This window comes from Lissotriton helveticus, chromosome 9 (assembly GCF_964261635.1).
Source record: "Lissotriton helveticus chromosome 9, aLisHel1.1, whole genome shotgun sequence".
NCBI classification, from domain to species: domain Eukaryota; kingdom Metazoa; phylum Chordata; class Amphibia; order Caudata; family Salamandridae; genus Lissotriton; species Lissotriton helveticus.
Genome location: NC_136070.1, coordinates 920749701 through 920777253, shown reverse-complemented (window position 1 = coordinate 920777253; position 27553 = coordinate 920749701). Strand labels below are relative to the sequence as shown.

General features: G+C 49.0%; 1 protein-coding gene across 3 annotated transcripts in view; it reads right to left on the bottom strand.

Moving 5' to 3' along the window:
- The window catches only part of ZNF541 (zinc finger protein 541), a 1089530-nt gene that overhangs the window by 772165 nt on the left and 289812 nt on the right, over positions 1-27553 (bottom strand). For all 3 annotated transcript variants that reach the window (XM_078661102.1, XM_078661104.1, XM_078661103.1), the window contains exon 6: positions 22360-22522. In XM_078661102.1, the coding sequence (XP_078517228.1) occupies positions 22360-22522 (163 nt within the window). The remainder of the gene's footprint in view (positions 1-22359; positions 22523-27553) is intronic.

Below are 27553 nucleotides of genomic sequence, written 5' to 3'. Positions count from 1 at the left end.
TGTTCTAGAGTTTGTGATGCCTGCGTTCTCAATGAAGTAGTTTTGGATGTTTTCTTTTTGCTCATGTTGAAACACCGGGTCCTCCAGGCACTCTCGGGAGAGTTGCCACGTGGTAACCGGTGGCGTGGGTGGATGCCACCTGACAGTCATGACATGGGCATCATGGTCCAATATCACCCTACCTAAGTAGTCTGAATGTTGGATGAAGATGAGGATCGCTGTCGTGCACATGAATCTGAATAGCCTTATGCACAGATTATGGGGACTAGAGTGGAAGGAGTAGAGTTTAGTTGTCGGTTGTGCGTGACGTCAAGCGTCCATCAGTGACCAATGATTAGTCTAGGTATGAAATCGGGCTGTTTGTGCGAAGGTTTGTAAAGCTTTAATGGGGGTGGGATCTATCTAGAGTGAGGTCCAGGGAACAGTTGTAATCCCCTCACCCATGCGGAAGGTGTGAGTTGAGCCAAGTTATTCGACAGGGTCTCCCAGAATGTTGTCTGTTCTGTATTGGGGCGTATATACTGCCTATTAGTATTGGTTGACCGTCTAGCAACCCCTCCAGGAACGCATATCTCCCTTCTGGGTCTATCTTCCGGCCTGTTTCTAGAAAGGAGACTCCTGCTGAAGCCAGGTTGGGGCACCCCTGACATACACTGAATAGGTCGTGGCACAAAAGGTGCCCCGCCATTTCTTCTGGAGCTTGTCTAGTTCCCCTTTTGCTAGGTGTGTTTCTTGCAGTAAAATGAACTGTGCTTGCTGGCGCTTGATATATGCACAGATAGCGTAGCGCTTTTTAGCCGTGTGGATACCCCTGGCAGTTAGAGTGAGAAATTTGATATCGGTCGTCGGGGTCATGGTGGCTGATGGGTTGCGCGGTGCTGGAAGGTGGTCCCGGGAGCCCCTATGTAAGCCCCCAAGTGTGGATGATTTTTGCCTGATGGGAGGTGTAGACCTATGAGCAGGTGCCTCAGCCTTTTGCGGCGGGAGGGAGGTCAGGGTGCGCTAGGGGGGTTGAACTAGAACACTGTGGGGTTGTAAACCCAATACAGGGGACCTGCTGCAACGTGCAGCACATTCAAACCGGTACTCTTGTGTACCTACTAACGAAATGAACAGGGGAGTCCATTTGGCTCATGTACGCCCATGAGGTCCCCTAGCAGGGGCCTCCCATGGTGATGTGTGTCTGGTACGCGGGGCGTCTTGCATTGGCGCGTGCAGGGTCCATTACCATCACGGACGTAATATGTGGTGTGGTGTGGTGCTAAGGAGTGTGATTGGCTTCTAGGTTTAGTAGAGCTACCATTTCGCAGGAGCTTCAGATGAGTGTGTCCACAGTCTGTGGTGTGACCTTTGGCAAGGTACCAGAGTTCTTGCCGGAGTCACTGGAGTCGTTCGGGTCCTCTTCAGGCATGAACATTTGCGGCGTGCCTTCATGGTCAAATGTAGAAAGATTCGTTCCCATAGCAGCCACTGCCTGTATTGCTTTCCGGCGCTCTGCTATGATCTGTTCCAAGTCCGGCGATGTCAGAGATTTATGAAGTGACGGCGTGTCCGATCGGCTGTGGGTTTTCTGGTTGCGGCGTCTTGGAGGCTTTAATGACTTGGGTCTCGGTGTTCATGTGTTCCTTTGCAATGGATCGAGCCGCAGGGTCATCTCCATCCAGCTCGATGCTTCTTGTGGATCTGTGAAAAATATTGTGGAATTATTGTAAATGATTTTGAGTCTTGCGGGGAACAACAGTGAATATTGAATGTTCTGGCCCTGAGTAGCCACTTTGTCTCTAGGAATGACGCTTGTTTTCGCTGCACTGCTCTAGAATAATCCGGGAGGAGCATAACATGTTTATCCTCCACCATGATGGGGTGGCTCACTCTTGCAGCTCGTAGTATAGCATCCTGGTCCCAGAAGTGGAGTAGTTTTACAAGCATGGGGTGGCGAGGGAGCGAGCCCGGAAGAGGGCGGCACGCCGGCACCCTGTGCGCCCTTTCTATGGAGAAGTAGGGTGTAAGTTCTTAATGGGGCATGAAAGATCGGAGCCAGGACTCAGTATATGTGATAGGGTCCTTACCCTCCACGCCCTCTGGCAGATTCAATATCCGCAGGTTGCTCCTCCTGGATTGTCCCTCTAGGTCATCTGCTCTTTCCTCCAGGGTTGTGACACAGGCCTGCAGGATTTTATAGAGACTTGTTGCGCTTTGGCTTGAGATTGTATTGTCGCCAGTGCTTTTTCTCCATCTGCCACCTTGTCTGCTAACTTACGATGATCCCCCCGCAGCAGGCTGAGGTCTGTGGACAATGCTTCGAAGAGCTTTCCATGGTGACTCGCGAGTGCTGTATTGCTGCTAGGACTATTTCCAATTTTTCCGACATGGTAGCGCTAGAGCATGGGTACTCACAAACTTTCTCTCGGGGGCCAAAATTACGGAGTGGTTTGTGTCCGAGGGCCGCACCGGTGGGGGCGGGGTCAGTGGGGAGGGGCGGGGCTAGAGCAACAAAAAAAACTGTGATCATGAGGTTGATCACAGGTCCCTGCAGCAGACGCCTTCGTCCACTGAGTCACCAAACCCGGCATACACACATCTCTCTCTCTCTCTCTCTCTCGTTCTTTCTCTTTCTCTCTCTCTGTCTCCCACTCCCTCTCCCTCTCGCTGCCTCTCTCTCCCTCTGTCTCTCTCACTCTGACTGTCTCACTCCCTCTCTACCTCTGTCTCACTCACGCTGACTGTCTCACTCTCTCTCTCTCTCTGTTTCCCTCTCCCTCACTGTTTTCCTCTCTCTCACTGTCTCCCTCTCTCTCATTCCCTGTCTCACTCTCTCTCCTTCCCTCTCCCTCCTTCCCTATGTCTCCCTCTCTCTCCTTCCCTCTCCCTCCTTCCCTCTGTCTCCCTCTCTCTCCTTCCCTCTGTCTCCCTCACTCTGAGGTCTCCCTCACTCTGTCTCTTTCCCTCGCTCTCCTTCCCTCTGTCTCCCTCTATCTCCTTCCCTCTGTCTCTCTCTCCTTCCATCTGTCTCGCTCTCTCTCCTTCCCTCTGTCTCCCTCACTCTGAGGTCTCCCTCACTCTGAGGTCTCCCTCTGTCTCCCTCAATCTGAGGTCTCCCTCGCTCTGAGGTCTCCCTCACTCCGAGGTCTCCCTCTCGATCCTTCCCTCTCCCTCACTCTGCGGTCTCCCTGTCTCTCCTTCCCTCTCCCTCACTCTGAGGTCTCCCTCTCTCTCCTTCCCTCTCCCTCACTCTGAGGTCTCCCTCTCTCTCCTTCCCGCTCCCTCACTCGGAGGACTCCCTCTCTCTCCTTCCCTCTCCCTCACTCTGAGGTCTCCCTCTCTCTCCTTCCCTCTCCCTCACTCCGTCTCCCTCACTCTGTCTCTCTCCATCTCCTTTTCTCTGTCTCCCTCTCCCTTTCTTCCTCTCTCTCACTTTCCCTCCCCCCTCTCCCTCTGTCTCCCTCTCCCTCCCACGGTCTCCCTCTGTCTCCCTCTCCCTCCCACGGTCTCCCTCCCTCCCTCCCTCTCCAACTGACTCCCTCCCTTTCCCTCCCTCCCTCTCCCTCTGTCTCCCTCCCTTTCTCTACCTCCATCTGTCACCCTCTGTCATCTCACCCTGCCTGTGTGTCAGCCGCAGGGCTGAGACAGCTTCCGGGCACACAAACACATGTAACGTAGCTGGTGCTATGTAAAGCGCTCTGATACCCGATTCAGTTCGGGTCTAGTTCGCGCTATATAAAACTCTGTAAAAAAAAAAACACACACACACAAAGCCGCACCTTAGCACTTCACAGGTCTTTAAAAGACCATTTGTATTTTAATGAGGCATTGTTCACCTCTTAGGCCTCTGCAGCCCCACTTGGACTATGGCGGGAATTGCCAGGCCCCCACAGAGCAGCAGAGTCTCCGAGTCGCGCTGATGCAACTGGCAGTGTTTGCAGACACTCTCTAAAAAAAAAAAAAATATTAAAACATGGGTACGAAGTCAGAAAGGTCCGCGAGCCGCCAAGGCTTGCCGGGCTGCTGGCGGGACGCGGGCCGTACTATGAGTACCCGTGCGCTAGAGTCTGTGTCCGTCTTTGAGGCTGCTGGGGTTGGGGATGCCGATCTGGCTTGGTGGGAGGTTTAGGGACCCCGGGTGCCTTAAGACGTACCATGGCTGCAGGTGGCGTAGGAAACGTGTGGTCGCCCTATGGATTAGCGCTGTGTTCGCTCGCACCAATCCCCAGGCCGCTGTCCCCGCTTTGGTTTCTGCCCTCTCCGCTGTTGTGCTAGGAGCTGGGCCGTGAGCGCACCGGTCTGGTCTCGCCTAGTGGTACGCGGTTCTGTAACACCCCTGGCAAGGCCTCACTCCACCCCTGTACTGCACCTTCTCTGGTCGTAGCCGCCATCTTGTCTAGCTCGTAAGCGTAGCGCCCGATCATCTGCCCTGAACTCCCGTCTCAGTGAGTGGAAGGATCTATACGCCCCCCAGCCCGTTGTGCTCCATATCCGTCCGCACCTTTGTCTGTGCTGACAATGTGTTGTTCCGCCCTCACCAGTGTGCTTCCCTCACGGGCACGGTTGCAGTCACCCTTCTGGAGCGCCCCACCACCTCCGTCAAGCTCTTTCGGGTAGTGGGCGGGCTCCCCGGTGAGAAGTTGAGTCCCCGTTTCCACTCCTCCGGTAGCTGTGAGGGAAGTCCTCCCCAGGCTCCCGATTGTATGGCGGCCTGCACGAGGAGAGGTATTCCTGTTGCTGGTGATGGAGCAGTGCCCGGGGACAGTGCAGTGGCCCCGCCGGGTCTTCGTATCAGGCTTCACCCTCTCCAAGCGTTACTGTTGAACTCTCCAGTGGGCTCTCGGGCCCGGCGCATCAAGGCACTGGGGGGGGGGGCCTTCACTTGTCCACTTCAGTCTTCAGAAAGCCCGCCCATAATCTACTTGGGTTGGTGCCTATGGTCCCAGGCACCGCTGCTCACTGTGTACTCTCCTGGCGCGCTCTTGTCAGGGCTTCATTCTCTCCCGCTGCGGGTGCTGGGCGGGTGCTATGTTGGGGTAAGGCCCTTCCTCACTTTTGGTGGGCAGTGACTGTTTGTAGCTGGGAGATGACCACTTTGGGCCGAGAAGGGTGTTGCTGTGCTCAGCCAGTCTCCCGTTCAATTTGTAGAGCTGAGTGGGCTCCCACCAGCCGGGGACTCCCTCACTGCCGACACGCCTCTTCCCCAGTGGTCCCAGCGCAGGATATACGGCAGCGGAGATAGCTGCTGCTGGGTCTCTGTCTTAATTGCAGGTGTTGTGCGCGTTCCCCGTTTCGGTTGGCACTGGTAGCGGCGGGCGTACATTACCACTCTGTCGGTTCCCTGGGGCGCAAGGCTGGTAACGGCCACTGCTAGGTGGGCACCATGTTGAAGTCAGGCGCCCGACCCCGTGTGTGTCCAGCCGCGCCAGTCTCCGGTTCTGCTGCCCTCCTCTGCTGTTTGCAATCTGTGCCCCGGGTGATCAGGCCTCTGGGTGAGGAGCTCTGGCCTCAGTGCAGGCCCCCGCTGTGGTGGATTAATGGCGATTGTCAGGGCCCCCGAGCGGAGCCTCAGCCAAACACGTCTGCCATGGTGGCCAGTTAAGCCACGCTCCCAACCTTTCTCTTCACTCTTTATGGTGAATTCAGTCTCTCGTTCTGTTCCACCTTTCTTGCTACACTCTTTTCTTTGGTACTCAAATCAACTCTCTCTTTCTGTTAGGTCATTGTCAGTGTCCTGATAAGAACATGAAGAGCGGCTATAAGAGTACAGATACCCCTCAGGCTTTTTAATGTTAGCGTGGTCTATTAAATTATAACCATCTGCACCCCTTTTGAGTCGTGTGGGCCCCCACTGAATCATTACTGGAATCGCAGACCCCCACTGAGTCATTATTGGAAGCTGGGACCCTGACATAAGCAATTTATGTTATTTCAATCACAAAACAAAGCATAAAAATACATAAAACAAGTATACACCAATCAGATGCTTAACATTTTTTTTGTTTAATTCACAATCAAATGTAGAAAAAACTTTAAAATGTTCAATATTGCTTCTTTATTTGTATATGTTTTAATTATTTTAATTTATTGCCAGCAATATTATTTAATTTTATAAAATGGTCTCAACCCCTTGAGTAGGCCACGGGGAACCCCATGGGTCCCCAGGCCACAGGTTAAGAACCACTGCCCTACTGGATTCCCTAATTACGGAAAATCTAGCCCATCTTTACTCTCTCTTCCACTGTTTCTTTCTACCTTCTGTTGCAGATTTTTCCTTAATGGAATCTTCAATGCCACCTTCAGGTTGTAAATGTGGCTTAACAGCTTGTGTACCTAAGGTATCACAATTCACAGATGTGAGAGAGTGCCCTCTTTCTGCATGGTACGCCCCCACTTTTTGCTGAATTGTTGATGTTCTTTGACTGAGTGTGCCCTGGGCTCCTGCTACTCAGGTACCCAGGGCCTATGTTCCTTCCCTAAAATTGCATTGAAGCCTAAACCCAATTGGCATCCCTGGCCACAGGTAGGCCCCTGGTAAATGGTACAACAGGTACCCAGGGCACTGTGGCCAGGGAAGGCCCCTAAGAGCTGCAGCACTTAATGTGCCACCCTTAGAGGCCCTGCACCTTTTCACTCACACACTGCCTTTGCAGGCGGCGTGTCTTTGTGCAGAACAAAAGTTTAGAGTTGCCATGGCACACATCCCTGTGTGCCATGCCTACAACCCACTGCCCTGGCCTAGATCAGCTACCCCTCCAGCTGGATGCACTATGCCCCATGGTGAGGTTACAGGTTCAAGAGCCCTGTACCCCTAGAGTACCTAAATCCATTATTAGGCATTGTAAGTGCAGTGCTGCCATTAAGAGTATATGGTGCTGGGAGTTTGTCATTACGAACTCCACAACTCCATAATGGCTACACGGAATACTGGGAAGTTTGGTATCAAATTTCTCAGCACATTAAACTCACACTGATACCAGTGTGGGATTTAATGTAAAATGCACAACAGAGGGCATCTTAGAGATGCCCCCTGAAATTCGACCAACTTCTAGTGTCCCAACTTAGTGGCTGCTTAGGCTGCCACCAACAGACATGTTTCTGGAACCCTGGGTCGAGAGCCTGATGCTCTCGGGTACCTGAAACAATGCACTTCCAGGGATGAGGTGCCAAGCCTCCTCCCCAAGGATGGGCAGGGTTCATAAAGGGGAAGCTTCAAACGCATGCCGCCTTTGTGAGCTTCCCCAGACCCCTTGCTGCTTTCAGCAACTGGTCCCCACTGGTTCTGACCTCACTTTGGGCGGGAGAACCGGCGGGAAAAACGAGTGAGGGAGAGAGGTGTGTCCACCTCTGCCAACTCCACCCCTCAGGTGGAGGAGGCCAGGTGAAGCACAACTCCGAGTCCGCGCCATCTTGAGGATGGGGGTTGCAACCAACCAGGGAGAGGCTCATGCCCCCCTCCCACTGGAGGGTGGCCTAATAGGGGGTGTACCCACCCTAGGGAAGGGACCCATTGGTCCCTGCCCTCTACCTACCTGTAATGCCCTTAAATCTAGTATGTAGGGGGCACCCTGAACCTTGCTTCCTCAGATCCAGAAACAACAAGAAAGAAGATAAGAAGAAGGACCGAAGAGCCGTGCAGAGCTAACAAGAGAACGACACCCACTAACTTGGCTCCAGTCCTACCGGCCTGTCTCCCCTCGAACCTGCTCCTGCAAAATCGCGGTGTGTCCAGCAACCTCAAAAACCCTGGAGGACCTGCCTGCCTTCACTTCCAAAGACTGCTTCCCCCGTGAACACCAGATTTGTTCAACTGCAACCTCTGGCTCCGGCCGGACACCGCAAATCGAGCCCACTCTGCACCCACCGAACCCGGCACGAGCCCGAGTGGAAAAACACGACAAGGCGGTCTCCCCGGCGATTGTGACCCAAGATCCGGAGATCCCAGACCAGCCTCAAGACCTCAGCCGACGCCTGCAGCCTCAATCCAGAGGATCCCCTCTACCGCGACCAAGAGCGGGTAAGACTTTCCGACGCCAAAAGGCACCCCTGCACCCAATGCTCCACAGCCTTGTGTACCCCAACCAACGGTGCCTAAACAACCCACGACATCCCAACTTAGCCCTCAAAGTGGTGGTCGCACCCATAAGAACGTCGTCCCCGAGCCTGCAGTGTTTCTTTTGACCGGAGTCACTCCATAGCACACAACAGGGCGCCGGTGCCAAAACAGCACTCCGTACTCAGCCGCCCCAGTGCTGCTGAGGGTGCACCTTTCGTGCTGACCTGCAACCCCAACTGCCCATTGCTAAACCCCAGGAGCTTTGCTCCCACAGCTGTGTGGCCTGCTTGGTAGCAGCCACCAACCGGAGACCCCCTATCCTCCATAGGATAACATTGGGCCTTAACACTCAGCACCCGGCCGCCCTAGTGCCGCTGAGGGTGTAACAAGAGTGCCTCACTAACCCTGGGGGACCCCTGAGTCTAACCCCCAAACCTTAACTCCCATAGTTGATAACTTACCTTTGAACCGATAACCTACTTTTCCTCCGTAGGATAACATTGACAATTTTTCTTCCAAAAAGTTTCAAAGTGTGGAGTTTTGAAATCTAAGAATATCCTTTAAAAATTGCACGATTAACCGAAATGTATTTACTTACCTGTTTGCTGGAAATGTCCCAGTGCTGAATCTAGGTATCCAGCACTGAGTAAGAAGAGTAATGTAAAAAGTAACTTACCAGTAATTTACTGAAAAAAAGCCTATTCATTCCAATGTACTGTATTTGCTAAGTATTGCAACCTACTGCAGCCCCTCTAGATCAAACAAAGTACAATTCCTATTGCATTTTCAAACTGTTCGACATTCAGGAACTTATTACTGTAAAGTATTTAATGCTTACCTGTGCCAGGCTTGCTTGGTTCTAAAATAAAACAACAGTATTTTTTTTATACAAAAACAATTGGTCTAGAGTTCAGTCCTTGAGTGTGTGAATTAATTTGCTGACTGTGTCCATCAAATGCTTAACACTGTCCTCTGATACTCTACCACAAATAGAGAGTACGGTTCTATCTAACTTTAACCTCTGCCTACCTTTGGGGTCACCTGGACTCTATACACACTATACCTCCCTTTGGTGTAGTATATATAGAACCCGTTTCCTACAACAGAGTTGTAGACTTCCTAAATAATTTTCTGTAGTTTCTGTTAACGATCTTGAATTGGAACTGCTTGAAGTCTCTGAAGCATAGGTACAACTGAAACTTCTCCCTTAATGTTACTTAGGATGGTTGAGGAAACCTCAAAGAAGTTTCCCATTAACTTAATTCTTACATCTAGAACTGGTGCAATCCCATGCTTGTTTTGTGCCTGTTTTAAATCCTTCACGGAGGAATGCTAATGAAGGCATGCCATGCGTGTTAATACAGATGAAAGCAAATATGCTTCCCCAGGTGTCACACACCTCTTTGTGTGGTACCATTCCAAGAACAAGACACATAGTCAGCATGCCATATATGTCTTGGGTTCTCATACGAGGGTAACCCGCTTCTAATTGGTTGGTCTTGCGAGCAATCCAGATGGCAATCCTGTCACATTTCGTGGATATCTTTCTCATGATATTGTTTATCGTTTGTTGACTCTCTGATTTTACAGCAACCTGTTCTTGAACTACAGGTCCAGCTAGAGATGGTCTAGAGTTTATATACGTCTTACAAACTGTATACATTTCCTGTATAAGGAGACTGTATAATTCAAGATCTCTACCACATCAGATAGTGAAAGAGTCTTGGGACATGGAAAGAGTACGTATCCAGCGAGTACTGGCCACGTATCTCCTTCATTATTCGGGGGTCTCAATCGGACATTCCTGTGTGTGTGGCTATGGTAACTCACCATCAAACCACTTTTGATGTTCTTGGTAGGTGAAAGATATTTTCAGATCCTGGTATGCCCTATTGTGTACAGCTGGTGTTGCTATTTTGTAAGCCTGAAACTGTCCTGAGGCAGCGCCTATTGCCTCGAACTCTACCCATGAGTAAAACGTCTCAAAGGAATAAGCTGTGCGAGCAGCTATTACAAATGTAACTGACTCCCATGCATCAGGGACACCTCTATTCTTGAGATGTTGAGCAAATGCCTCCTGGTAACTTATTCCTATTGTAATATGAGCCGTCATTTAAACCAAACGAATTCAAGATATGTTGGATTCAAAGAACATGGGAAACCCACAGATCGGGAATATCAATTGAAAAGTTAAGCTTGGTAAACCTTTGGGAACAGGTACTCCCTTAGTCCTTGTAGGAGGTAACCATGATCACTACGGATGTCTTTGTATCAGCTTTCATTGCAGAAAAGAATGCTGCGGAATCACTGCAGTCTGCCAGTCTCTGTCCAGATCTTTTGGCAGTACCTTGCACAATATTCTCCAGTACAGGACCTCTTTACTAAGTGGTCACTTGACAGGTCTTTTATACTGTGGCTTTTCTGATATGGTAATTTCTGACACACCCTTAGGAATGTCTGAAATAAACTGTGTGCATCGAAATGCTAGTCTTAGACGCATTCTTATAAACAAATAAGGCAAAAACACTCCAATTCAGACTACATTGTTTATGTTATTAGTATATGGCCTTGAAATAGCGCTATCAAGGACACTTCTCCCAGACTGATGTTGCATCAGGTGTCTTATCGATGTCACTGTATGCGCATCAGGTGTCTTATCAACGTCATTGTCTGACTGACTGGACACTTTCACAGGTTCTTGGAAGGATAAGGCCAGACGACAGCTGAGTAAAAGGCAGCCATGCCTATGATCAGGCAAAAACAGAAAAAATGTAGTCGCTGCCTGTTAAATATGGAGTCTGTCCTTAGTGACTTTACGTCAATTCAGATTTACCTTCACACATTCAGTTTTTGTAGATGATGGAAAGTGAAATTAACTTGAAAAATATCAGGTACTCCTGACAGTAAGAGCTAGAAAGTGAAAGTGTCATTGCATTGTAACTTTTAACAAACAGTACATGAAGGTTCCAAAACACTTCACTTCTATCACCTCGCAAATATTAGAAGTCGATGCACACAAACAACAATTTATCTTGCTAACCTCTAACATCATTCCATACCTATCTCCATGTTTTCAATGTTTAAGTTACACTGTACTCCCCACAAACACATATCACATATGTTCACTTATGTGACTCGTAGTTGCGCAATTTGTAGCTCTATCATCTGACAATTCCTGTTGGCTACAGCTGAAAGGATTAGTTACTTACCTGTAATGCTAGTTCTTTTACAGGGGTATCCTCATCAAAGTCATAAGCATTAGAATATTCCTGCCCATGCGCGGGACCCCAGAAACACTATATTATATGTGCCCCACATATATATAACCATATATATATATATATATACATATATATATATAAATAAGCAATTGCAGCCTAATAAACACTAGAGCTGAATCATGCTGTAAAGAATTTCCACCATACATGAATAACATGCATTAGAAACATGAGAAACAACAATAAAGTTTGTTTTGGAACTGTTTTAATGCTCAGAAAACAGTAGAAATTCTTCTAAAACACTGAAAGCATAGGAAGCTCCCAGGCTGCATTGCAAACACACAGTCTAAAAAGACTGAAAAGCTAACCTGTAGCAGCATGCAATAAACTGACGCCGTGCCTTTAAGGCACTCCTGACCCCCAGCTTCCCATCATGCCTCAGGGGTGACAGTTAGGTCAGTTGTTCTTTGCGGAGACCGAAAAAAAACATGAAACTAAGAGGTTAACAATATCTCCAACTTAAAATAATCCTTTGCCCGGGGGAGGCGGGAGGGTTGCTTATGACTTTGATGAGGATACCCCTGGAAGAGAACTAGGATTACAGGTAAGTAACTAATCCTTCTCTTCCAGGGGATCCTCATCAATAGTCATAAGCATTAGAATAGAATAGCGAGCCTCACCTCATCTCCCTGCGGGCAAAGGAAAAAATACAGTAAATATATTTAGTAAGCTTAGTTAAAAACACCAAGCTAGGATAGAGTAAAAAACCACTATCCAAACAGATTCCTCAAGGAGGCTTGTCCTACTTGAGCATCAGCCCTGGAATCAGACTCTAGGCAGTAGTGCCTCGTAAAAGTATGAACTGATTTCCAGGTTGCAGCCTTGCAAATTTCTGACATAGGGACATCAAGCAAGAATGCAACAGTGGCCGCTTTCCCCCTGGTGGAATGAGCCTTGGGAGGTAAAGGTAAGGGCCTTTTCGCCTCCTGATAAACTATGGTAATGCATGAAACAATCCATCTAGAAATGGATCTCTTAGCGGCTGGGAAGCCATTTCTCATGACGCCATAATTAACAAACAATTGATCTGTCTTCCTTATCTCTTTTGTACTCTGTAAGTAGAACTTGAGTACTCTTTTAAGATCTAAGGAAGGAAGCGACCGCTCAGCTGGAGTCGCCAGATCAGAGAAGAAAGATGGCAGGGAAATGGACTGATTGATGTGAAACTCCGATACCACCTTAGGGAGAAAAGAAGGATGCGCCCTCCAGACTACTCTGTTATGGTGGAAAACAGTGTAAGGCTCATTGGAACAAAGCGCTTGTATCTCGCTTACTCTGCGCTCTGATGTAATCGCTACTAGAAAAGCGGCCTCCCAAGATAGGTGCTGCAAGGAAGCTCTGTGGATGGGCTCAAAGGGAGGGCCCATCAACTTAGATAACACCAGGTTCAACTCCCCCGGAGGCAAAGGGTTTCTAACAGGGGGATACACTTTCTTTAGCCCCTGTAAAAAGTCCTTAACCACCTGCATTTGGAAAAAGGAGGGCTGACTAGGTGACTTCCTGTACGCTGTAATGGTAGACAAATGCACTCTGATCGAAGCATACTTAAGATCAGATCTTGCTAGGTACAGAAGGTAAGGGAGAATAACATCCTCCTGTCCCTTCGTGGGATCAAAGTGATGCTCTCTACACCAAAGAAAAAACCTCTTCCATTTAAAAGCATATGATGTTCTTGTGGATGGTCTTTTCGCTTCCTTTAAAATATGCATTCAATCCGGAGGCAGATTTAAATGTCCGTATTGTAGGACTTCAGGAGCCATCCTGTCAAGCTCAGTGAGGGAAGGTTGGGATGAAGAATCCTCCCTCCCATCTTGGACAGCAGGTCCGGCCTGCAAGGAAGCCTCCTGTGCGGGAGTACTGACAGATGTAGAAGGTCCGGGTACCACCACTGCCGTGGCCAGTCCGGAGCTATCAGAATCATGGTCATGTTGGATCTGAGTAGCTTGGACACCACCTTCGGGATCAGGGGCAGCGGAGGAAAGGCGTAGGCAAATGTCCCTGACCAGTCCATCAAAAGAGTATTCCCTCTTGTCCCTGGACGGTGGAATCTGGACGCGAAGGCGTGGCATTTTGTGTTTTCGTCGTCCGCGAAGAGATCTATTTCCGGACGACCCCAACGATGGAAAAGGTCTGCCACCACCTCATCATGCAGCACTCAGTCTGGCTGATCTTCGAAGTGCCTGCTGAGAGCGTCTGCCTTGACGTTTAGCTCTCCTGGAAGATGTACCGCCACCACCGAGAGATTCAGGGCGAGCAACCAGTGCCAGATGGTCTGAGACTCCAGGGAGAGCGGACGTGACCGAGTTCCACCTTGCTTGTTCAGGTAGAACATGGTCGTCGTGTTGTCTGTCTGGACCAGGACTGAATCGGACTCTATCGCAGGCAGGAAAGCTTTCAGAGCTAGATGGACTGCCCGGAGTTCCAGCATTCTTTTGCCGACCACCGTCCTTGAATCTGCAGAGGACGCATCCTCAGCCTGGCGTTGGGAATTAGGAAGATGCAGGACGCCATGGATCCTAGCAGGGATGCCACCTGCCTGACTGTCGGATTCTGCGCTTGGAGCAGAAGCCTGCATCTGTGCTTCATGGAAGACAGTCTCTCCTCCGAAGGATACGCTCTTCCCACGCCTGAGTCCCGAACGGAGCAGAGATAGTGAATGGTCTGGGTGGGCTGCTGCACAGACTTGTCCCTGTTGACATGCAGCCCGAGGTCGTGCAACTTCTGCAGGCAGAACTGGAGGTCGCGACTCACTTGCAGTGGGGAAGGACCTTTTAGCAGCCAGTCGTCCAAATATGGATATACGAAAAGTCCTTTTCTGTAAAGAAAAGCTGCCACCACTGCCATACATTCGGTGAAGACTCACGGAGCGGACTTCAGACCAAAGGGCAGACCCTTGTACTGGTAATGTTTGTGACCGACCACAAACCGCAGGTACTTCCGATGTCGTTTTGCGATGGAGATATGGAAGTACGCATCTTGGAGGACCACCTAACACATCCCATCTCCTACTTGCAGATGTGGACATATTTGGTGAAGGGCCAACATGCGAAAGTTTTCCTTCACTATGACTTTGTTCAGTAGTCAAAGGTCCAGAATTGCGAAACTTGCCCTCCTGATCTTTTTTGGGGACAAGAAAGTATCTGGAGTAAACTCCTTTTCCTCTTTGGGAGGGTGGAACCTCCTCTATCGCCTGCTTTTGGAGAAGAGCTCTCTTTTCGAAGCAGCTGCAATTGATGGGGAGAGAGTTTTTGGGTGGAATGTCCTTCGGAAGCGCTCGGAAACGTAGCGCATATCCATTGCTCAGTATATTCAGCACCCAGCGATCTTCTGCTAGATGTTGAGAAGCACTTCCTCCCACTGGAGTGGGCAACGGAGGCGGAGGAAGCCACTGCTCAGGACTTCCCTCCTCTCGTCGTGGTAGAGGACTGCTGCTGGTGACCACCTCTACCTCTGTTGAACTTTCCTCCACGAAACTGGGTCTTCCCCTGGTTCTTATTTTGGGACCACTGAGGGGATTGAACCCTCTGTTGAGGCCCTTTGCCACGGTTGGATTTGTAGCGGCACTTAAATTCTTTTTTCTTCTCCAGCCCAACTGCCTTGACCGTGTCCAACTCGGTCTTCATCCTAGTCATCTCTTCGTCAGCGTGGGAGCCGAAGAGAGAAGAGCCGGAGAACGGGAGGTTCATGATCCTTTGCTGCGCGTCTGGCTTAAGCCCTGTTAGCCGCAACCAAGAGGATCTTCTGGCGCATACACCATGCGCGTAAGAGTGCGCTGATAACACCGCACCATCTGCCGCTGTGCTGATTGCTTGGTTAGCCACCAGAGATCCCTCTGTGACTATCTCTGCGAAATCTTTCTGGTCTTCCTTTGGGAGCTTGGTTTGGAAATGCCCCAAAGAGTCCCAAAGAGATCTGTCATACCTGCCAAGCAACGCAGCCGCGCTGGAGTCTTTAAGAGAAGCTGCAGCAGAAGTGCAGACCTTGCGACCCCACGAGTCCTGGGTCCTGCTGTCTTTGTCAGGCGGAACAGAAGAAGTGGCCGAAACAGCATGTGTCTTTTTTCGCTGCTGCCACAATGACAGAGTCTGCAAGAGGATCTGTCTTGACGAAGACTGGATCTGAGGTAGCCGGCTTATATTTTTTCCAGAGGCGAGCCGGAACCGCCTTAATGGTTGCCGGTGTTAGAAACGTGTCCATGACTGGGTCAAGGATCCCAGGAACCAGTGGCAGCAGAGGTCGACATTCTGACTTCTTATGAAGAGTTTCGAAAATCACTGTTGTCGTGACTTGCGGGACAGACATCTCAATATTAAGCTTTTGTGCACCTCTTTGTAAAACCTCATGGTAGGTGGCAATATCGTCTATGGGAGAGACCCTGGTAGATGGGCTGTCCGATAGCGTGGGAGAGTAATCCCTCTTGGAGGATCGGGTGGGACAGACATATAACACAAAAGTACAAAGTTCCCCGGGGAATAATAGCAATGAGTGTGTCTAATGAAGGAGAGTAATAGCAGGGGACAGGCGTTCCCTTGTTGGAACTAGAAGACCTCACACATCCAGTTAGTTAGATGTCATGCTTCATCATTGGTCTCCTGCTCCTCGTCAGACTGGCGCTGCAATGTCCGACGGGCGCCGAAGAGGCGCTCTTTTTGGAGATCTTTTGTTCCAGCCAATAGTTGAGTGCATGTGAGGGGTCTGGTGAAGGTGTAGTCGTGAAGGTGGGGTGGTTTAAAATTAGGTGCGTCAGTCCACAAAAACTTTTATTCGCGTGGCTGGCTCCCTAGGTTAAAAGGGTGGGAGGGGAGATAGGGACTGTAAGGGGCACAGTGGGCTACCTCAACCCTCTAAAGTGGTCGACATGTTTCTTGCCTAACTGGCAATTCTTCAGGACCTAAAAGTGCTCGGTACTACACAGTGAATAAAAAGGATAAATAAAGGTAAACAATACAACCTCTCTGGGTCGGTGGGGAAGCAGGCCAGCAGGTCCTGCTCTATCGGGGTAACTCCAGGAGTTTCCCTAGTGGGCCTCGCAGTCTGTTCCTGTGGGGCTGCTTAGTGAGGTATGATGCCTCTGACAGGAGCAGCCCGGGTCCCAAGACCTACCCTCACATCTAGCGCCTCGAGCGGAGGCGCGGAACAGCTGGTCCCAAAGAGATCTGTCATACCTGCCAAGCAACGCAGCCGCGCTGGAGTCTTTAAGAGAAGCTGCAGCAGAAGTGCAGACCTTGCGACCCCACGAGTCCTGGGTCCTGCTGTCTTTGTCAGGCGGAACAGAAGAAGTGGCCGAAACGGCATGTGTCTTTTTCGCAGCTGCCACAATGACAGAGTCTGCAAGAGGATCTGTCTTGACGAAGACTGAATCTGAGGTAGCCGGCTTATGTTTTTTCCAGAGGTGAGCCGGAACCGCCTTAATGGTTGCCGGTGTTAGAAACGTGTCCATGACTGGGTCAAGGATCCCAGGAACCAGTGGCAGCAGAGGTCGAGATTCTGACTTCTTATGAAGAGTTTCGAAAATCACTGTTGTCGTGACTTGCGGGACAGACATCTCAATATTAAGCTTTTGTGCACCTCTTTGTAAAACCTCATGGTAGGTGGCAATATCGTCTATGGGAGAGACCCTGGTAGATGGGCTGTCCGATAGCGTGGGAGAGTAATCCCTCTTGGAGGATCGGGTGGAGGAAGACGAGGATGTAGATGGTGTTCTCCTACGCCGTCGATGCTTAGAAATCCTCACTTCTCTCGATCTCCCAGTGCGGTCCTTGCGTCTCGGAGAGCGAGACCTGTGGCGCCTGGCCTCCGGAGACCTCTCCTGTCTTTGTCTAGGAGGGCTCGCTCTGTCTGCTTCGTCCACTAGTCTCTGCAAAGGAGACCTATGCACAGAGCTGGCATAGTCCTGCATTTGTCTTGTTGCCCCAGAGTCCTTCCAGTGACTTGCAGGGAGGTTCAACCTCGGAGACAACCGAGTCGCAGCAGGAGCGTCCTTGGATCGCGAAGGAGACTTGCGAACGCGGGAAGCAGGTTCCAGAGTGGGCGACTTTGAAGAAGCCCTCCTGGAAGATTGAGGAGACAAATGTCGTGAAGCCGACTGTCACCAGGACCACTGAGTCTCCAGATCTCTCTGAGGCCTGCCTCGACGTTGAACGCCTTCTGGACGCCGAACTAGGCTTCTGCCGTCCTCTCGACGTCGAACGCACCCTCGACGTCAAACGGTGTAGACGAGACACAGGTAAGTGCTCTCGCGACGTCGAACGGCGATGTGACACAGACGACGGAGGATGTCTCTCACTCGACGCCGAATGTCTTTTAGACGGCGTCGGAGATGGATTCAGTCTCGACGTCGATGGTCTTCGAGACGACGGCGGAGGGGTTTGTCTCACCCTCGACGCCGAACGTATCCACGGAGACTTCAACTTCGACGCCGATTGTCGCCCAGTTGACGACGGCGGAGGTGTCCTCGTTCTCGACGTCGATCGCTGGTGGACTTGCGATGACAGAAGAGAACCTGCCCTCGACGTCGAACGCTTTACCGGCGTCGACGGATGGCCTTGGTACCTTGACGCCGAACATCGTCGAGATGACGACGGCGAAAGGTCTCTACTCCTCGATGCCGATCGTCGCCGGGTGGACGATGGCGGAGGGTCTCTGCTCCTCGACGCCGATCGTCACCGGGTTGACAACGGCGGAGGGTCTCTGCTCCTCGACGCCGATCGTCGCCGAGTTGAGGACGGCGGAGGGGTCCTGTCTCTCGACGCCGATCGTCACCGGGTTGACGACAGCGGAGGCGTCTCGTCTCTCGACACCGATCGCCGCCAGGTTGGCGACGGCGGAGGATGAATCTTCGACGTCGACGACATACCTTTTCTCGACAGCGAGCCCGCTGTCGAGGGTCTCTTCTTCGATAAATGACCCATTTGAAGATCTTTTTTCAGCGCCGAGCCCGACGCTGAAGCTGAAGGACGCGAGGACTTACTTCTAGAAGATGTTCTAGCCCTCTTGCAGCCCTTCTTGACTGGTGATCTTCCTCTTGACAGGCCATAAAGACGAATTTGCTCTCTTCTTTCAAAGTTCTGCTGGTCAGAAGCTGACAGTGAGAGCAGGCCTTTGGGTCATAGTCTTCAGGGAGACAAAGAAACAGACCTCATGAGAGTCTATTTTGGCCTTCTTATGACCACAAGAAGGACAAGAGTCAAAAAGAGAAGGCATTTTAAGGTGCTAAAAATGCCCTAATCTGTCAAAAAAGACAGTCTCTTACTTCTACAGCTGTAAAACGTCGAAGTAAAGAGAAAAAGTTGTTAAAAGTGAAAAGATTTTTCTGAAGAAATCAGAAAAGAGTGGAGCTGTGTTGCCAGGATCCTTCCAGAAGGAGCCGGAAAGAACAACTGACCTAACTGTCACCCCTGAGGCATGATGGGAAGCTGGGGGTCAGGAGTGCCTTAAAGGCACAGCGTCAGTTTATTGCATGCAGCTACAGGTTAGCTTTTCAGTCTTTTTAGACTGTGTTTGCAATGCAGCCTGGGAGCTTCCTATGCTTTCAGTGTTTTAGAAGAATTTCTACTGTTTTCTGAGCATTAAAACAGTTCCAAAACAAACTTTGTTGTTTCTCATGTTTCTAATGCATGTTATTCATGTATGGTGGATATTCTTTACAGCATGATTCAGCTCTAGTGTTTATTAGGCTGCAATTGCTTATTTTCATATATATATATATATATATATATATATATATATATATATATATATATATATATATATATATATATATATATATATGGTTATATATATGTGGGGCACATATAATATAGTGTTTCCGGGGTCCCGCGCATGGGCGGGAATATTCTAATGCTTATGACTATTGATGAGGATCCCCTGGAAGAGAATTTTATTTATGCACCTTATCGCACAAGTTACTTACCTTCGGTAACTATATATCTGTAAGAGACATTAGTTAGTGATAGATTCCTTACCTTAGAATTACCCCCCGGTGTCAGACTGGATCCGGAAAATTTTCGTCAGCAGTACCCCTGCGCGTCAGAAGGTGATGTTGTGCGGCTCCGCGTCCGTCGTAGGTGTAGTGATCGCCAGGATGACGTCGCAGCAACTACTTAGATGCCGCCCTCCCACGCTGAGGTCAGTTCTTTCTTTTTCCCCTCCAGCAAGCTCGGATCCGGAGAGAGTGGTACCCCCATTCAGTTTTTGTAAGGCTTGTTCCTGTCTATTGAAGTATGTTAGGCATATTTCTCTGTGAGTAGCAAGTGGAGGGTGATGCTGTGTGGGAAGATGATATCAGCATTGACTGTGATTTTTGGAGACATTACATAGAGGGCACCTTTACAGTTTCTTTTATATTTCTGGGAAGGGAATCAGACATGAGGTTTTAGATCTTGTTTCTGTGTGTTATTGTGCAACTGGTGTCACCTGAGATACGAGTAGTGTTACCTAATAAAAATTTTTTTTTAAATAATTTCAAATTGCTTACAATTGGACATTGGTTGTGAGCACGTGATAGGTGTACTGTGTGAGTGTAGGAGTTATTATTGTACAAAATGTTCCCTTGTGCTGGTAGTTGTTCCTGTATTAATTGGTTTGTGTGTGATTGTGTTGCAGTTTGTGTGTGTCGCCATGTATGATGTGTGACTGAATTCAAAAGCCGGGCTAGAGCAGATTTGACCTTAGTTGGCCAATAGTACATTGTGAGTAGATGTGGGTGTATGTAATCTCTGTGAATCGTGACATGCTTACAACTTCGTAGGTGTGTTTTTGTATTTGCTTGATACTCCTTGAGCCCCTGCTTACATCTCTCTTTATTCCTCTCATTTGCTGCTCTCACATTTACTTATCAGTAGCTCGGTTTATAAGTACCGACAACTTGCTCCTTGAAACGTAATATTACCCACAGAGGAGACAGCAGGTCACGGTACACAGATTTGCACCCACGTGTTTGTTAATTGTCATTTTGAGTACTTACAGGAGTACTACTCTGCATACTCTTAAATGGCTTTGTGGGTTGAGCTCGTTCTTTCTAGAAGTTAGAGACATTTTAAGCTGCTGACAGCAAGGAACAGCTAACAATTGCCACTGATTGCAATCAGAACATTCATACTTTGCTTAGTTTTCATGAAGAGCGTGCTCATTCAACAAAGAGCAATGGTAAATCTCTGCAGAGTGGTTTGGGTTGTCATTACCCAAATGCACTGTCTTGCTTTAATGATACCAAGATGGAAATAAGGAATTCCAATTGGGCCTCCTATTTGATGAAATCCATATTTCCGAAGAATTATGTTGTCTGTGCAATATTATCATACCCTGTGAAACAGGAGTGCAAATTCAGCTGAAAGTCAACAGGACATATGCTACTGCCTTGCTATTTGTCCTTCATTATATGTTGTAATCTCTTGTCCACTGAGGCTACTGTACATGGCCTTTGGCAGTTTGCAGTGTGGTCTGAGTACATATTGTGGCTTTTGGCGAGACAACACACCAAGTCCCCATATCTCCAAAACCTTGTCTATTGCTGTTGCCATATGTGAAAAAGAAAGCACTGGGGTGAACTGCTGAGTTCATAAGTGGGCTGCTTGAGGTACTTTTCCTCCTCTATGTCCATGGTTTGAATTCCACATGGCTGCATTACCCCTGCTGCTTGCAAAGCCTACTTAATGAGCTGCTCCAAAGGCAAGTTTACCTCAACCTACAAGCAACTGTAGTGAACTACATCCTAACACGTGACACCCCAACAACTATCTGTAGCAAAATTAAAGTGTTTGATTGACAAAACGACCACTGGATACTACCATGGCAATACTTTTTAGCACTGAAAGGGTGTAGCATATCCACTAGTTTCTTTAGTTGATCAATGGTTGTATAATAATAATAAACGTGTTATGAAGCAATAGGAAAGGCAAACAATGAATTTAGGGCCAGATATATGACTATTTTGCATGCGCAAATGGGTTTTCGACTTGTTTGTGCATGCAAACATCATGTGGGCCATGTACAAACCCTAATTTGCATGTTACAAAAATTTGTGACTTGCAAAATAGTGTTTTGGGATTCGCTATTAGGAAGGGGTGTTCCCTTCCAAATAGCGAACCCAAATGCCATGTATGACTGTTTTGCGACAGCTCGCAAACGGGAAGGGGTACCCAAGGGACCCCTTCCCCTTTGTGACTGGCTCTAAAAATATTTTTTAAGGGCCCTGCCCTTACAAAATGAAATTGAAAAGTTTCATTTTTATTTTTCTAAATGCATTTTTTTTAAACTGCTTAATTTAAAAGCAGTCCAGACATGGAGATCTGCTGAGCCCAACAGGCCAGCATCCCTAGGACGGCCAGCCATTACCAATGGGGTCGCAAATTGCGAGTGCCGCATGAATATTGATGAGGAATGCATTTGCAACCCCAGTGGGAATCGCAAAAAGTTTGTCAGACACTGTTGTACATGGCAATTTGTGACTCGCAAATTGTCATGGTCGTACATCTAGCCCTTAGAGAGATGCACATCTGGACCTTTTGGACAGTAGAGTTCTACAGTAAATCACTGAGAAACAGGATTTGCCCACTTTTCTGAATAGGTGACAGGCCAAAATGTATGCCTACCATCTCATTCCATTATTCAGAGCACTACGTTTTACAGCAAGGGTCTAGGAGCAATGAAGGCCCTGTTATCTCTGGAGAGATGTCTCATTAACTCAATGTTCCCCGATAAACTAGCTGGCTTTCTGTGCTGTAAGTTGTATTTGACTTGCATCCTAAGTTATGATTTGCATTTCAGAGCTAGCATCAGCACTTTTAGCTTAACTGTAGCAAAGTAAGGGAACCAGAATAGACATGAGAAAATCAGAAGTCTACACACTGGGGCATTAGGTACCGACCATATATCAAGAACGAGAGAAAAACAAGCTGATGGCAGAACAACTTTGAATGAAAGACTGCATTGCTCATGGTTAAGTTATGATGCTGCACACATGTTAATGCACTTCCCACCCCAGCTATTTCTCTCCACCCACATTTAGCAAAAAGAACCACTATGACATAGCTTCCTCTTTACCTGCTGATCTAGGCCTTTAGGTGGTGACTGCCACTGCTTATTGTAGAAACATATGTGGCTATTTAGTCCTTTCTCAGTGCAGAACAGTTGGCTACAATTCTTGCAAATGTAACTGTTGCTCTGGCATTCCTCCCAGTCTGTTGTTCCTCCATTGGCCATACTGCTATAAAAAACATAGGGAGGATTCACATTGAGAATCTACAGCAAGACTGCAATAATGATAGTTTCGAAAATACTGCATTAAATCACTTGATTCTAAGTGAAAATGTGTAATATGCTTGGCTAAGTGAGAAAAACGACAGTTGTACAGACAAACCTGCTAAATGGTTTCTTTTTTAGAATCTGTAGTATACTGCTCATTCTCCATGTAAGTAGCCTGCTGTCTACTTAAACAGACCACAAAACACACACATATCTCAATTATTTATTAATAATCTCCATAACTCTTCCTCATTTCAGTACTTACTTTATAAGGTTGACTTCTAATTCCTAACATAAAAGTATTCACAGAGCAAAACATAAGTCTTCAGAGGTGCCATACCCATGAAAGGAGGGGACTTTTTCTCCAGCTTACCATGATACCTTATATCTCAAAGATCAAAGAATCCTTTGGACCAAAGCCACCCTATTTCTCAAGGTGGAGGGCGAGATAAAAGCAATGGGAAGAGGTTGAGTTGGATTAGGAGCAATGAAGGCTAAAGTACTGCTACTGTTATATGCAAAGTAGGCCAGTCCTGGTCAGTGGTACTATCGGTATGCTGTTGTGTCATGATCCTCAATGTGCACAAATGCAGTTTACAGCAAGAGTAATAAAGAAATATGGTTAAACAGTGACTGCAGTAACTTTGTTACTGTATTGAGCTACTCACCAAGGAATTAGTGTAGTTGTATAAAATGAGGCCTCAAACGCCATGTGTGGAAATGCAATATGAACCAAGACTTCTATACTTTAAATCAAAAACCTGGATCTTTTGAAAACAAATCACCAATCAATAAGATTTTATAAGTTTATTTCAAGTAACATACCTTTAGTTCCTTCATTTAATTTAATTTGTTGTTATTACTTTGGTCTAAAAGAAAACATTTACGTATCTGCCATAACGATCCTTTTATTGGATACTCTATCAACATGCAAATTCCTCAACTGCAGTACAATTCCCAGGCGTCAGACTGGATCCGGAGAACTTCAAAACAACGTTACTGGTAAAGGCAGCTGGACTCAGTCAGCACTGGAAGTAAAATCAGGGGGCATAACCGAGGCCATAAAACTCCCGCCTCAACACATCGACATCAGTTACCCTCCATTTCTTTTCCAGGCCTAGAAGGCGAGATGGCAGATTTACATTGATGATTAATTTGTAGTTCCACAAAAATGCAAAATGGGATTTTATTAAATTTCCCTATAGCACATCCATCAAATGGGAAGGTGGGCACATCAGTGAGGAAAACATTTTTTTCTGATCAATACTTCTACCCGCAGACTCCTCACATGTAGAACAGATTTCACAGCAATATCCTACCGAGGAGGAGAGTTGATGGATGGTTAGAAAAGGAAATCCTGCAAGAAGGACCTAGAAAAGTGTCAGTCTGTTGCCCTACACCTGGCGCATCTATCATCTCTGAGACCATACCTATACAAGGGTTTTGGGGTGTAATAAACTCTTTGCAGGCATTTAAAGTTTGCTAAGCGATGCCTGCCATTTTGTGATATGGATTTCGTGCTTGTGCAGCAATATATCCATTGTTCATCTGTAATGTCCATCAGTAACTCTATGCAACACGCCTGTAATGCCCTCATGCTAAACGGGTCATGGACTGCGTTAGAAAGAGTGAACAATATTGATATCATGTGAAGTGGGGATTTAGCACATAATAAATAAGATAATTGTGTGTATTCCTGTGGTTCGCTCATATCCTCCCCTAATAATGCACGGAGTGCGTGCCTTGCGCGAAAATGCACAAGTTACTACTTGTGTAACGATATATCTGTAAGAGACATTAGTTAGTGATAGATTCCTTACCTTAGAATATCCCCAGGCGTCAGACTGGATCCGGAAACTTTTGCGTAGCAATACCCCTGCGCGTCGGTAGGCGTCGTCCGCGGCTCCGCGGCTTTCGTCGGCGTCGTTAGTGCCGGAATGACGTCGCCGGAGTACTTAGACGCCGCCCTCGCGCGCTGACGGCAGTTCTGATACACAGCTTTTCCGCGCCAGATACGCAGAGCCATGATAGAACCAAGACTGGTGCCATGAAACTAGGGCCCTGAAAGGGGATGACCTTAACCGTAGATATCGGTTCGCAGAACGGGGAGGATGGGTGAGTCGGTAAGGAATCTATCACTAACTAATGTCTCTTACAGATATATCGTTACACAAGTAGTAACTTGTGCATCTGAAAGAGACACGTTAGTGATAGATTCCTTACCTTAGAATAGATACCACAGCAATACCAACCCCGGTGGTAGGTCTGCGAACCAATAATCACACCAGAAAGTCCTGAAGAATGGAACGGCCAAAGAAGCCATCCCTCCGGACTTGACTGTCCAGGCAGTAATGTCTCGCGAACGTGTGCAGCGAGGCCCACGTAGCTGCCTGACAAATGTCCTGCAAGGGGACTCCTCGGCCTAGGGCAGTAGTAGTCGCCGTGGCCCGAGTGGAGTGGGCCCTCAGCCCAACAGGAGGTTCCTTTTCAGCCAAGAGTAACATGCCTGGATGCACAATACGATCCACCAAGAGATGGTCCGCTTGTGCACCGCCCGTCCTTTCTTAGCGGCCACGTAACCAACTAAGAGTTGGTCATCCACCCGGAACTGGCATGTGCGATCCAGATAGTAAGAGAGAGCACGTTTTGGGTCCAGACGGTGGAGCCTCTCTATCTCTTTCGAGGGATGCGGAGGCGGAAAGAAAGTGGGCAAGGTGATGGACTGCCCGATGTGGAAGGCTGTGACTACCTTGGGCAGGAAAGAGGATCTTGTCCGCAACACAACCTTGTCCGGTTGGACAGAAAGGAAAGGAGGTTTGGAAGAAAGAGCCTGGAGCTCACTCACCCTCCTGGCAGAGATGATGGCAACCAGGAAAGCAGTCTTCAGAGTAAGAAGACGGAGAGGACAGTTATGAAGAGGCTCAAAGGGAGCGCACATCAGAAAAGTAAGTACAAGGTTCAAGTCCCACTGAGGCATCACGAAAGGAACAGGAGGGAACACGTGTGTGTGATGCCCTTCAAAAACCTATTTACAATTGGGGACTTGAACAAAGATGGCTGATCAGGTAGCCTTAAGAAGGCGGAAAGGGCAGAAAGGTAGCCCTTGATAGTGCCCAGAGCAGAGCCCTGCTGGGCAAGAGAAAGAAGGAAGAGGAGAACTTCAGAAAGGGGGGCAGAGAGTGGATCCACAGCCTTTGCTGTGCACCATGCCACAAATCTGTTCCACCTGCAGGCGTATATCGACTTTGTGGAGGGACGACTGGCTGCCAGAATGACATTACAGACTTCAGGAGGCAAGTCAAATGGCCTCAACTGTCCCCGCTCAATCTCCAAGCATGGAGGTGGAGACTGGACAGGTTCGGGTGGAGGACCGTCCTGAAGAGGCAGACGAATCGGGGGATCGACAGACATGCTGAGTAGCTCTGGATACCAATATCTTCGTGCCCAGTCCGGAGCCTCAAGGATAACCTGGGCCCGGTCGCGCCTGATCTTCTTCAGCACTCTGGGCAGAAGTGGTATAGGCGGAAAGGCGTACAATAGACCGCAACTCCACTCGCGACGAAAAGCGTCTCCGAGCGAGTGCCGCCTTGGAAATTCCAACGCGCAGAACTGATGACATTGTGCGTTCTATTCTGTGGCGAATAGATCTAACCAAGGCTCTCCCCACTGCTGAAAGAGGCCTTGCGCCACGTCCGAGTTCAGGCGCCATTCGTGATCCATCATGCACCGACAGCTGAGTTCGTCCACTCTGGCGTTCAGAGAATCTGACAGGTGTTGAACCACCAGGGTCATGCCCTGATGTTCCAGCCACTGACAGAGGCGCAGAGCCTCCTGGCAGAGGGTCCACGACCCCACCCCGCCCTGTTTATTGCAGTACCACATAGTGGTGGTGTTGTCCGTGAACACCTGCACTACACTCCCCCGAACAGAGGGGAGGAATGCCTTCAGTGCAAGCCGGATCGCCCGCAGCTCCAGAAGATTGATGTGGAGCCGGGACTCCGCCGGAGACCAGAGGCCTCTGATCTCCGCCTCTCCCATGTGGCCCCCCCAGCCCTGGAGGGACGCGTCCGTCACAACTACGTGCTCCGGTTGGGGTAGGGAGAGGGATCTGCCGCTGACCCAATCGCGGTCCGTGAGCCACCACTGCAACTGTCTTGCTGTGCCCTCCAAGATCAAGACATGGTCGGACAAGTTGCCCTGATGCTGGGCCCACTGAAACTTCAGGTCCCACTGCAGAGCCCGCATCCGCCACCTGGCGTGATGCACCAGAAGGATGCAGGAGGCGGTCAGCCCCAGAAGCCGCAGCGTCAACCTGACCGAGACCCGGGATAAAGGCTGAAAGATTGGAATCAGAGCCTGAATATCCCGAACCCGCTGTTCGGGAGGAAAAACCCAAAACTGCGCCGAGTCTAGAACCGCTCCGATGAAGAGGAGCTTCTGAGAGGGACACAGGTGTGACTTCAGCACATTGATAGAGAACCCCAGCAGGTGCAGGAGGTCGGCCGTAGTTTGGAGGTGGCTGACGACTGTCTGGGGTGAGCCCGCCTTCAACAACCAGTCGTCGAGGTAGGAGAGGACTGAAACCCCAAACCTGCGCAGATGAGCTGCGACCACCGCCATCACTTTCGTGAACACCCGTGGGGCGCTGGTAAGGCCGAAGGGAAGCACGGTAAACTGAAAGTGCTCGTGGCCTACCGTGAACTGCAGGTAACACCGGTGGGACGGCAGGACGGGGATGTGGAAATAGGAGTCCTGCAAGACCAACGCTACCATCCAGTCTCCTGGGTGTAGGGCAGCTAAGACCTGAGCCAAAGTCAGCATCTTGAACTTCTCCTTCCGGAGGAAGCCGTTGACATTCCGTAGGTCCAAGATAGGACGTAGGCCCCCTTTGCCCTTCTTGGGTACCAGAAAGTAGTGGGAGTAACAACCACACCCTACTTCTGGCCCAGGAACGCGCTCGATGGCCCCCTTGGCCAAGAGGGCCGTAACTTCC